General features: G+C 41.5%; 1 protein-coding gene across 1 annotated transcript in view; it reads left to right on the top strand.

The window, feature by feature from the left end:
• myzap (myocardial zonula adherens protein) overlaps nucleotides 1–9,194 on the top strand; it is an 81,391-nt gene extending 72,197 nt beyond the window's left edge. Inside the window, exons 11-14 of the mRNA XM_085968721.1 lie at nucleotides 420–525; nucleotides 1,578–1,661; nucleotides 3,489–3,589; nucleotides 4,817–9,194. Of these exons, the coding sequence (XP_085824847.1) occupies nucleotides 420–525; nucleotides 1,578–1,661; nucleotides 3,489–3,589; nucleotides 4,817–4,901 (376 nt within the window). The 3' untranslated portion in view covers nucleotides 4,902–9,194. The remainder of the gene's footprint in view (nucleotides 1–419; nucleotides 526–1,577; nucleotides 1,662–3,488; nucleotides 3,590–4,816) is intronic.
• The last annotated feature ends 3,966 nt before the right edge of the window (nucleotides 9,195–13,160 follow it).

The following is a 13,160-nucleotide window of genomic DNA, read 5'->3' as shown; positions in this document are numbered from 1 at the left end:
GGAACACAGTCTCTTTTTCTCTCGGGAACACAGTCTCTCTTTCTCTCGGGACCACAGTCTCTCTCTCTCTCGCAGTTTCTCTCAAAAAGCAGTCTCTCTCTTTATCTCTCTCGTAAACAGTCTCTCTCCAGGGAACACAGTCCCCCACAGGGGATACAAACCCCTCCAAGGAATACCCACTCCTCAGAGAATGCAATCCCTCTAGGCCTCTTGCACCTTGCTCCAATTATTTAATTGGAATTTTGCCTCTTGAGTTTCACTATTGATAATCAATCATATTGCACTTCATGATACACTTCAGTAACGGTGAGGAATGTGGGGGCAGAGCAGGGGCAAGCTCCACCAGCGGACAGATTTATGGGCTCGTGGAATCCTCTACATCATTTGACACAATTTCTGTTGATCCCTGGCTGCATCAGGTCCCAGAAACTGGAGGAGGAAGCTGTCAGTCTGCGGGAAAGAATTCGACACCTGGACAACATGGTACACTGTCAACAGAGAAAAGTCAAGCAAATGATTGAAGAGGTGAGAAAAAGACAACTGTTTATCAGTTTGAATAATTGCTGCATCACTAGATTCTTTTACCACTCATCGATATTATATAACCATAATATGCATTAATAGCTCTCACCCACATATATATAAACTTTGTGAACAGTTCGAGCATAGAGTGAAATGCTTTGTGTCTTTTGCATCATCAAATTATATACAAGACATTTTCCATTTTATCTACAGAGAAACAAGACAGAGGGTTCGGTCCAGTTTGGTTTTGACATGAGTGCTACTGATAGGGACTGAATTGGACAGAATGTGGGCCTGACTATTTTTATTACAAATCTACAAGCAGTTGAGGGGCGATCTCATTTATTAAACAGACTGGAGCTTAAGGTCACCCAATATGTCTGATTAAAAAGACTGGCTTCTGTGCTGCTTGTTTAAAAACACATAATTTGTTTTCGGAGAAAACCTCAATCACATTCTACAGCCAAAACAAGGAATGCTTTTAACTAATTGTGAAAAACGCAGTTTTATTCAACAATACTGCACTACATTTTGTTTTACAACTATATTGAGCCAAAATGCAAGCTTTAGTTAGCCTGGGACTACAGCTGTTGCCAACTGGCCACAAGGAGGAGCCATGTTTCTGTGTCTTTAATGTTCCTTTCTCCTTATTGGGCACAAAAGGCTTGTTTCTGCTCATTGCATTTACGTCATCCTGCAAGAATTCAGTGGTTTCTGGCACTGCTCCAAGTCAATTATTGGCACACACTCTAAGACCGATGATAATTATTCTAATGAATAAAAGCATTTTGCACTTGTATACGTTAACAACTCTTGAACAAGCCTAGCTCAGATATGATATGGATCAATAGGAATGTTTGGCTCGTTGATCCAACTCCCAGAACAGCGCCCTCTGCTGATTTAGATGCCTTTTCTGTAAATAGTAAAAACGAGCTTAAAACTTGTTATTAAAATCCCAAATTACTCAATGGTTTACTAACCGGTAATAATGTTGTCAATGTTGATGCTGCATTAAGTTCACATTCTAAGATTTTTTTTCTTCTTGAACCGTACAGATTGAAATCCTGAAGAGTAAAATTAAACAGAAAGATGTAACAATTGAGGACTTGCTGGAAAGGATTTCATTTTTGGAAGCTGAGGTAAGGTTTTAATTTTCACGCACATTTCAAAGACAAATTCTCGTTTCAACCATACTTGCAGCGCATCGCCTTCTCACACCAATCTGAAAGCAAATCTTCTCATTACCCGATTGGATGGTTTTTGACTATCAGTTAAACAGCCTTTCTTCCCATCTCTGAAAAGTCTTCAAAGAATTCTTTTTTCTTAAAAACATGATTTTTTTTTATTGCCCCTGTGGTGGGTTTGCTCGCAGCAGCGACCTGGAGATTAATCTTCAATTCCTGGAGCCTCCAGGCCAATCCTGGAGGGCTGGCAGTCCCATGTGATGTCCTTGGACTAGGGAGGGGAGATTTGGTCAGGTTGTAATTCCTGATTTCTTTGCAGCGATCCCTGCTGCAAACAGTGCACGTTTGAATCTTAAGTGATCAACAACAACTATTTGCCTTTATATAGTGTCTTTAACATAGAAAAATGTTGTAGGAGATATTGGGAGGGATGACCAAAAGCTTGGTCAAAGAGATGGGCTTTAAGGAGGGATTTAAAGGTGCAGGAGAGGTAGAGGGCTTTAGGGAGGGGATTCCAGGGTAGGGGCCTAAGTGGCTGAAGGCATGGCCACCAATGGTGGGGCAAAGGGAGGGAGAAATGCACAAGAGGCCAGAGTTGGAGGAACAGAGATTTCTGTGGGCATTGTAGGACTGGAAGAGGTTACAGAGATAGGCGAGGTCCTGTAGGGATTTAAACACGAGCATGAGAATTTTAAGTTGGAGGCGTTGGGGGCCCGGAAGCCATTGTAGGTCAATGAGGTGTGATGGATGAGCAGGACTTGGTGCGGGATAGGATACCGGCAGCAGAGTTTTGGATGAACTGAAGCTTATTGAGGGCAGGGGATGGGAAGACAGGATTGGGACACAGTTGTGATTGCTCCCACAGTCAAGTACTCTGTTGACACTCGGCCTGCTCAGACATGAAGAATGGTCACCTAGTCAAGGTAATGGTTGGTGCCAGGGCTCCTGGTACAAAACATCAACCTGCACCAACTCCTTCAGAAACGGAGTAAGAAAATCTGCCAACGTTTGGTCAGAAAACAAAAATACAGTCCAAGAAAAACTCTTAAAGGCTTGTTTAAAACGAATTGAAAATGTCTTTATATCTCTGGAGCCGGGGTCTATTTTCACTTCCAATAGGACAGAGCATCCTCAATATGCCAATCATCTCGCGTGTTCATCCTTGAGGGTGGGAAGGAAATAAAGGAAGTCTTTCAGGTTTTAATGATCATTGCCAAGTTTAATGTCACTTGTATGTGGTTCACGTTTGAATTTAAGGGCTATTTTCCCCTTAGTAGTTGAGGGTGTACAAACAGGGCACAAACGCAACAATACACCCCAACGTGGAACTGGGTGCGGAAATTGGCTCCTGAGCCTTGTGCAATATTAATCAGACGATTTCAATATCCAAATAGGTTTTGGTCATACTGTCGTGGTCATTAATAGGAGTTATGTATAAGATACAGCTGGGGTGTTTTAACCAAGAAACAATCAATAACATAAAATGGCATCATTAGAACATAGAAACAAATAAAAAATGGTGTCTATACTGTAAGGTTTTAAAGTAACATATTATAATATATGCTAATGATACTCCCATTGCATCATTTACAGATAAAATTAAATTGAGTACATAAATAAGTGGACAGTCATGTAAGCTTACAGCCTTACTAATGCAAAACTTTAATTTAATTGATTTCAGTAGTGGATTAGGAACATACCTGAATCCTAGATGTAAAATGTCAGTACAAAAGAAATGTTAGTTTTATTTCCTGATATATTAATGGTGCATTTGATCTCTAGAATAAAGAACTACAGGACAAGCTGGACTATATGATGTCGCTGGATAAACTAAGGCCTGTGGAGACCAGGGAACAAGCGGTGTCATGTGATATCCCCATCAGGTAACACATTCTTGTTTATATTCTGCCATTATTTTGGAACCTGGTTTCAGCATAAAGCAACACACCAGAAGTAACTAAAAATATGAAATTGTTCTTATCCAAAGATACAAAAGTTTGAGGAGGACAGGCAGGCTCTGACTGGGTGCCAGTGGTGAGGAGTAGCACTGGGTGAGCAGTCACAGGCTGGCGGACCTTGAAATGGATGGAAAATCAAGGTCTGTGGGCTTGTGATATTCAGGCTATCGCTCCCTGCAAACACCGCTCCTTACTGGGAGTGGCCGATCGCTGAGTAAAATGTCTGTACTTCTGGAAGATAACAGTGATGGTGCTTTTCACACATTGTTTCAAATGTGAACACACTGCAGATATGCAGAACTTGACAACAAGTATATAGAAGTTATTGTATTAATTTAAATACAAAGCAAAAAACAGGCAAATTCTGAAACATAAACTGAAAATACTGGAAACGCACAGCAAATCATAGAATGATACAGCACAGAAGGAGGCCATTCAGCCCACGTGTCTGTACCGGCTCTTTGAAAGAGCTGTCCAATTAGTCCCACTCATCCGCTCTTTCCCCATAGCCCTGCAAATTTTTCCTTTTCAAGCGTATATACAATTCCCTTTTGAAAGTTACTATTGAATCTGCTTCCACCACCTTTTCAGGAAATGCATTTCAGATCACAACTCGCTGCGTAAAAAAAAAATCTCCTCATCTATCTTTTTTTGTGCCAATTACCTTAAACCTGTGTCTCCTGGTCACTGACCCTCTCTCCTGCCAGTGGAAACAGTTTCTCCTTATTTACTCTATCAAAACCCTTCATGATTTTGAACACCTCTATTAAATCTCTCTGCGGGGCGGAGCAGAAAGGCCCAAATAGGTAAGCTTTTCAAACATATTCTTTTTAGTTTCCTTGTAGGGCCAGGAGAAACAGGAGTGCTCTTCTGGACTCCACCAGGAAAGTTTAGGTCTTCCCTGCCCCAGGCTCCTCCCTGATCGTGTGACCTTCCTGAAACCCCCCCCTCCCCATGACTTATCTGTCACCCGATAGTAAGCTCCTGCCCACCGGCCACCTGCTGCGTCCCGCCGGTTTCAGGCGGCAAGCGACCGGGAGAATGGCAGACGAGGCCCAGATCGGGGCGGTTAAAATCGGGGCTTCTTGCTTTTGAGCTTCTTGCGTGTCCAAAAGCGAACTAATTTATTTTTTACATTTTGCTGGTATACAGGTTTACTCCAGTGAAAAGCAACCAGAATACAAGCACCCCATACATGAGGCTGATGGAAATAAGTCTACAGAGACAGATACCCTGAACGTGCTGCCATTTTACAATATCAATGTTCAGCTGAGTGCATGGAGCTGCCTGACAACAGCAGCCTTCAGCCACTTCGACTAGAGCTGCTGCTGCTTGGAACTGGTTCGGTATGAAGGCGACTTCTTTATTGTACAAGCGCAGTACCATTCAAAGTGAAGGATAAAAGCCCTCTGTACTAATCAGCTCACGCCAGGCAATTTCTATTGTACAAGTGAGTTAAACAAAAGACAATACAGTATTATCAATATATATTTTGTATTACAACTGCTGTGTTTGTTATGTTGGCATCAGAACGGAAGTCAATTCTATAAATATATATATATATATATATAGTGTGATTTATAATTCATGAAAGGGTTTTACAAAATTATTCTTGAGGTTTAAAAGCTGTTCATGTACTAAAAATGTGCACTGGCAAATAATATGTTCCTGTTCTGTAAGCTGCTGCCACATGTTTAACACTGCAACTGAATGTGACTATCGCAGCTATGCCATAGTTGTTCTGATTCATTCCTATTATAACTGAATATTAAATATGATGTGAATTTAAGCTCTGCATAGAACCATGAAGTATATAATCTAATGAAATCTTCATTAATGGAATAGGCATACAGAGGTGAATTATGTATATAGATTGTCAATGTTAGGCCTGAACAACACTATGGAAACTAATTTATCTGAAATCTCATCACTTTGCATGCTTGCCAATGAAAGGGTAAAGAAAGAAAGGAAACTTAATAAAGAAGGATCAAAGGGAGAGGTTCGGTGGTCCAAAGTGTTGTATCTGTATGCGTATCTGTGGTTGAGAGAACTGAGCCCTGAAATGCCTCCCTTCTCGGGGTGGAACAGTTGCTCGATTTGGCTGTGTGGGGGAAGGATTTGGGGCAGGACTGGTCACACCGGGTCTTCAACCCTCTTTCTGCTTGTGAAATATTCCACTGGAGGTGGGAACAGGCTCTGGTCTGTAATGGGGCTTGAACCCATGACCGACTGCACCGACAGAGTCAAATTGACCTGCTTGAGAGGTAAAAGTTACACATTTTTGATTGGTATTAAAGATACCGGATGAAAAGCATTTGGGAAGCTTCAGTGCAGTTGCCCTGAGATCACACTAACCTCAAACTCATCACAGTGACACTAACTTGACCCAAGTCACTGCGATACCCAATTAGGCTAGATATGGAATGAAATGGTCATATTGCTTCATTAGAGGCACTCTCCTGAGACTGAGGTTAGGGTGAGGCAAAGTAAATATAAATAATAATAATAAGGTATAGCAAAACAGAAACAAACTAAAACTAGACCTAAACAACAACAGAAAACGCTGGAAAAACTCAGCAGGCCAGGCAACATCCGTGGAGAGAGAAACAGAGTTAACGTTTCAGGTCGAAACCCTTCTTCAGAACTGAGAAAAAAGCAGGAAATGAAACAGATTAAAAAGCAAGTTTGGGGGCTGGGAAATGGGGGAGGGGATGAAAGAACAAAAGGGAAGGTCTGAGAGGTGAAGAGACATGAAGAGATATTCAAGGCGAGACGAGATGGTAATAGGACAGGTAAAGAGACAAAGGATGGCTCTAGATGAAGTGTGAAATGCGATGGCAGAGTGAAAGACAGCTGCCATGTGGGAGAGAAAAAAAAATAACAAAATAAAACTAGACCTAACTCTGACTCCACATGGGGGAAAAAAAACACATCCCAGCATAAAGTTTGTGAATCCTTCAGTCTGTTTGCTTAAGGGAGGCCTGTTTAAATGGAGATTGTTAATACTAGGATTCTGCTGTTGGACCAAATGCTGGAAAATGGGATTAGACTGGACAGGGATGGATGGGCGGCGCAGACACGATGGGCCGAAGGGCCTCTTTCTGTGCTGTAAAACTCTATGACTAACTCTATGACTATGAACCATTTTAATAATGAAACACTTCTTTAAGTAGCACTGATGAAAAAACGTGCACATGTTAGCAAAGTGCCCATGTTGCTCCCCTGGGAGCCATTTACATTTTGCTTGTGAGTGTGTCGTAATGTCACTGATGTAACTTTATACAGAAAGTCAGAAATCTTCAGTGAAATGAAAATATATCTAACTCCTTCTTGAATATATTTAATGAATTGGCCTCAACTGCCTTCTGTGGTAGAGAATTCCACAGGTTCACCACTCTCTGGGTGAAGAAATCCCTCCTCATCTCTATCCTAAATGGCTTACCCCTTATCCTTAGACTGTGACCCCTGGTTCTGGACTCCCCCACCATCAGAAACATCCTTCCTGCATCTAGTCTGTCTAGTCCTGTTAGAATTTTATAAGTTTCAATGAGATCCCCTCTCATTCTTCTAAACTCCAGCGAGTAAAAGCCCAATCGACCCAATCTCTCCTCATACGTCATTCCTGCCATCCCAGGTATCAGTCTAGTGAATCTTCGCTGCACTCCCTCCATGGCAAGAACATCCTTCCTCAGATAGGGTGACCAAAACTGCACACAATACTCAAGGTGTGGTCTCACCAAGGCCCTGTACAACTGCAGCAAGACATCCTTGTTCCTGCACTCGAACCCTCTCGCTACGAAGGCCAACATGCCATTTGCCACCTTAACCGCCTGCTGCACCTGCATACTTACCTTCAGCGACTGGTGCACAAGGACACCCAGGTATCATTGCACTTCCCCTTCTCCCAATCTATTTCCGTTCAGATAATAATCTGCCTTCCTGTTTTTGCCACCAAAGTGGATAACCTCGCATTTATCCACATTATACTGCATCTGCCATGCTTCTGCCTAATCACCCAACCTGTCCAGAACATACTGGATGCATCCCTAGTGAGTGTGAACAGAGGAAGAACAACATTTAAAAAAAAAGTACATTGGGCATCATCTTTTTGTAGAATAGGTCACATTTAAAACCCAAAAGGAACAGCAATAGACAGGTATGGTCAAACCTGTTTTCAGATTAAAACAGGGAGTTTCCTTCGTTAAGGATCATGTAAAACAACATCGCAGATTGGGTGACCGCTTTGTGGAACACCTCCGTTCAGTCCGTAAGGGTGACCCCGAGCTTCCGGCCGCCTGTCATTTTAATTCACCGCTCCATTCCCACTCAGACCTCACCGTCCTTGGCCTCTTGTATTGTTCCGCGGAAGCTCAACGTAAACTTGAGGAACAGCACCTCATCTTCCGATTAGGCACTCTGCGGTCTTCCGGACTCAATATCGAGTTCAACAATTTCAGATCATAACCTCAGCCCCTATTACACATTTTTTCTTGTAATTTTTCCTCTCCTTTCCCCCCCCCCCCCCTCCTTTCCTTTTGTTTCTCTCTCACACCTGGCAGCTATCTCTTGCCCTGCCAGTACACTTTACACCTAATCTCAGCCTATCACCATCTGGTCTAGCTCTTTTGTTTCTTTCACTTCTTTTGTCGGATCGCAGCCCTGCCTTCGATCTATTTTCTTTTCTTTCCAGTTTTGAAGAAGGGTTCGACCCGAAACGTCAACTCAAATTTCTCTCCACGGATGTTGCCTGACCTGCTGAGTTTTTCCAGCATTTTCTGTTGTTATTTTGCTATTTCCTTTTATATGGCGCAGCATCACTCGTGCAAGAAACCAGGTCCTGTCCAAGTTGCAGCTTGCACGCCGACGTCACACTGCACGTTTCATTGCTCAGATTGCAAATTCTACAGCTGTAGAGCTGGTAACGAAAATAAGGACATCTTTCCATCCTTCACATTGTTATATTCACCAAAAAACAGGTGGGCTCGCTGTTAATGAAGGCTGGAAATCTCAACACATTTGCATGTGTGTGTAGGCATCCATTTCATAGCTGAACAACATGCGGAAACTTCCCACCAAATTCCTGATGAATCGGTACTAATTAGGCCGCGAGAACAGGTGCACGTTGAAATTTCCCACCAAACTGCTAATAAATCTGTACTAATTAGCCAGTAAGAGTGAGGATAGATTCATTCAAAGCAGTGGCAGGAGTTTTCTCGTGAGATTTTTATAGCGTGGGTCTATCTTTTTGGACTCATTTGCAGACCTGCTATGCAACCGTTCAAATCGTGTGTGTATCTTACATTAACATTCTGCAATTATTGTTGTTTGGTTTGTAAGCGACAGTTACATCACTTCTATGTTCAAATATTCTGGGTTCAATATAAAGTGATCAATGAAAGGGATTTGAATCTATACTTTTTTACATGTTATCTAAAATTTGTAAATATTTGTATCCAACAGCTAACAGTTTATATGATATATACACAAACCAAAGATACAACCTGATTAATAAAAAGCTACCGGAATCTGATATCTTCAGTAATAATGTTTTATCTTTCATTATTTCTAATGTCAAAATGTTGCTTTAATGTATTAAATTCTGCCTGTATTTATTATATTTAACACCTCCTCATATAGTTGTCACTTTTTGTCAAATTTGACATAAATACGTTCAAAAACAGCCTAAAAAGTCACAACAGTTTCCTCTTTTTTTAGTTTCATCCACTTGATATTTGTTTTCATGAGTAATTTGTGTTCAAAATGAAATATCAGATCCCTTATTTTCAGCTACATGAAAACTGTCAGTAGGATCCATGTTAAATTTGTCAGTGATCCAACGCTTGCATTTGATCGTTCAACAGCAGTTTCAGTTTTCACCAGTGAAGTCATTTTGCTCACAGTTCCGTTCTACATCTAGCAGAAATCAGCCCAAAGACAAACAAAGGATTAAAAAAAAACGCCACATTAAATTTAGCTAAAAATCTGTTCAATCTCAAGTCCGAGGCCGACATTAATTCCTGCAATCAGTACAATAACCAGGGGATTTCACAGTTTGATGATGCAAGTAATACCCACCAGTAAATATCTGCCAGTGTTGCATGACTACCCACTCCGATCGGTTATTTTACCTTGAATTACAATGTTATTGCATCCTGTCAGTGTAAGGACTGCGATCTTCAACTGATGAAAAATAGTGCATTCAGGTGTTAGCCAATTGGCAACTTTGGATGAATTCCAACAGGAAGGTTTTAAATCCAACATGCTCACAACAAATCTAAAATAATAAGCTGTTTTACTTTGGGGGGAAATTAGGCGCTTCCTTGATATTAAATTGGTTCTCCATTTCTGATTCAGCTGATTATAGCATGCGCTTGTTAGCAATTATTGGAAGACCTCAATCTTCCCATTAATAGCAGAATGGTTACACAATGCCGAGAGAGAGAAGCTTTAGATAGTTGAGTGGAAACAAATCTCCATTATTGAATTACAGCTGCATGAAGGTATGCGTGTTCCCTCAATGGCCCAGCGATGAAATGTACCAGGCGGTGCGATACTGAGTATCGGGACAGTTTCAGTGGTCACGTCACTGTATTCATTTAGATGGGAGTAAAGCTAGCCTTGCCTGTATATTTTCTTTTCTTTGTATAGCCTAAAGGCAGCAAGCTTGGCTTGTGCCTAGAAACTTAAAGATAGCCGAATGATGCCGGCCTATTCAGGAAAAAGAGGAAGAGGAACTGTCATGATGTTAGTGCTGAAGTGAGTGATGGGCTGGTGGTACAAATGTGCCATTAACTGTTGAAGGAGCAGAGTATGTCGTCAGTGAGCTGGGAGTTAGTAGCTAGTCATGGTGTAGAATTGTGCTGTTCTTGTATGTGTTTTCTACTTGTTAAAATTACTATGAACTTTGTAATTGAGTTTGGATCCCTGAAATTATCTCTGGTGTGGTGCTTTGGTTGTTCCATCTTCTGCAATATCCAGGAGAGAACAAAAGCTGTCAATTACACCGGCAAACTAGGATCTGTGTGAGTCCGAATGGGTACAAGTTCTCTCATAGGAGCGGAAATCTGAGATCCTGCAACTCCTAGATCATATGGGACGAGAAGCTCGCTTACAGGGAGTGAAGTGACAAGGACCCATCAAAAGCACCTCAAACCCTTTCACACAGCCATACAGAGCAGAAAGCCGATTTTATCCTTGGTATATACTGTGCTAACTGATTTGAGTTAGGGCACTTCAATTGTTCCTCAGTGTCACTGGGCTATGAGGGGAACAACAGCCAGGGTTTCCACTCCTATGACTGTTTATTGCCCTCAGTTGGAAAGTGCATGGAGGTCAGGTGAGGGCTCAGTTGCGATGTCTCCCTAGTCGATCAGCCCGATTACACTCAGGGCCTGAGGTCACAACAGTGAGATTCCAGAATGTTGTTGGCACTTACGGAAATGCATCCCAAGTCAAGCGGAGAAACTTGAAAGAGAAATGAATATTATCTGATCGCAAATATTTCCCCTGAGTTTTCTCCCTACCTCTCTTGAAGGGGCAACTCTTGCTCGAGTATGTTGGACAGGCACCAGCTTCTGTTTACTCTCCATGTAATGAGATAAGTGCATTTAAAATAAAAAAGAGGGGATATTATTAAATAAAATAATCAAACTCAAAGAGGATAAAACCGCTGGTCCGGATGGATTGCATCCACGCATTTTAAAAGAATCTCGGGAAGAGATAGCAAAGGCATTACTACACATATTTAATAATTCGTTAGAAAAAGGTGTAGTGCCAGCTAATGTAATACCTATATTTAAGAGGGCTAGAACATGTCCAGTCAGCTTAACATCGGTGGTAGGAAAAATAATGGAATCCTACTAAAGGAGAAAATAGAAGATAATAGAAACCAAAAACATAGTAATGAATAATCAGCATAGATTTCAAAAGGGAAAGTCTTGTTTGACCAAACTCATTGAATTTTTTGAAGAGGCAACAGAGAGAGTAGACAAGGGTAATGCAGTAGATGTAATTTACCTAGATTTTCAAAAGGCCTTCGATAAGGTACCCCATAATAGACTGATAAACAAGGTCAGAGAATGCGGAGTCAGGGGATAAGTAGCAGAATGGATTGCTGGCTGGCTTCAGGACAGAAAGCAGAGAGTCGGAGTAAAGGGTAGCTATTCACAGTGGCAGAAGGTGGGTAGTGGTGTTCCACAAGGATCAGTGCTGGGACCACTGTTGTTCACAATTTACATTAACAATTTAGACTTTGGAATCAAAAACACAATTTCTAAATTTGTGGATGACACCAAATTGGAGGGGGGATAATCAATACTGAGGAGGACTGCAACAAATTACAGGAGGACATTAATAAACTTGCAGAATGGGCATATGATTGGCAAATGAAGTTCAATACAGATAAATGTGAGGTATTATATTTTGGTAGGAAGAATAGGGAGGTCACTTTTCACTTGGAGGGTGCGAGTAGAGGAATAAAGGGATCTAGGAGTGCAAATACACAAACCACTAAAAGTTGCGATACAGGTTAGCAAGGCCATAAAAAAAGCAAACCAAGCACTAGGGTTTATTTCTAGAGGGATAGAATTGAAAAGTAGGGATGTTGTACTAAACCTATATTGAGCCTTGGTTAGACGACACTTGAAGTACTGCATACAGTTCTGGTCGCCATATTATAAAAAGGATATAGAGGCACTGGAGAGGGCGCAGAGAAAATTTACGAGGATGATACCAGAAATGCGAGGGTATACATATCAGGAAAGGATGAATAGGCTGGGTCTCTTTTCTCTTGAAAAAAGAAGGCTGAGGGGTGACCTAATAGAGGTCTTTAAAATTATGAAAGGTTTTGATAGAGTGGATACAGAGAGAATGTTTCCACTTGTGGGGAAGAGCATAACTAGAGGCCATCAATATAAGATAGTCACCAAGAAATCCAATAGGGAATTCAGAAGAAACTTCTTTACCCAGAGAGTGGTGAGAATGTGGAACTCGCTACCACAGGGAGTGGTTGAAGTGAATAGTATAGATGCATTTAAGGGGAGGCTAAACAAGCATATGAGGGAGAAGGGAATAGAGGGTTACGCTGATAGATTTAGATGAGGAAAGGCGGGAGGAGGCTCGAGTGGAACATAAACGCTGGCATGGATTGGTTGGGCCGAGTGGCCTGTTTCTGTGCCGTATATCCTATGTAACAGCATAGAGACAGGCCATTCACACCATCGAGTCTCCACATGAGCCATTTAATCCAAGCACTCACCTCCTTGCTCCCTTTAATATTCCTCTTTTTTTAACAACATTTTATTGCAGAGAATTTCACATTCTAACCACCCAATTTAGTAAAGAAATGTTCCTAGCCTTCTCTTCAATTCAATTTGCCCTCTTGTTACCATCTTACCGACCAGAGGAAACAACCTATCACTGTTTATCTTATCAGAACTCTTCATAAGCCTGACGATCTCTATCAGGTCACGCTTGAACCTTCTCAGCTGTAGTGAAA

This window comes from Somniosus microcephalus, chromosome 27 (assembly GCF_052327205.1).
Source record: "Somniosus microcephalus isolate GS21.2 chromosome 27, FLI_Smic_1.0, whole genome shotgun sequence".
Taxonomy (NCBI): domain Eukaryota; kingdom Metazoa; phylum Chordata; class Chondrichthyes; order Squaliformes; family Somniosidae; genus Somniosus; species Somniosus microcephalus.
This window is presented reverse-complemented; position numbering and strand designations above follow the sequence as displayed.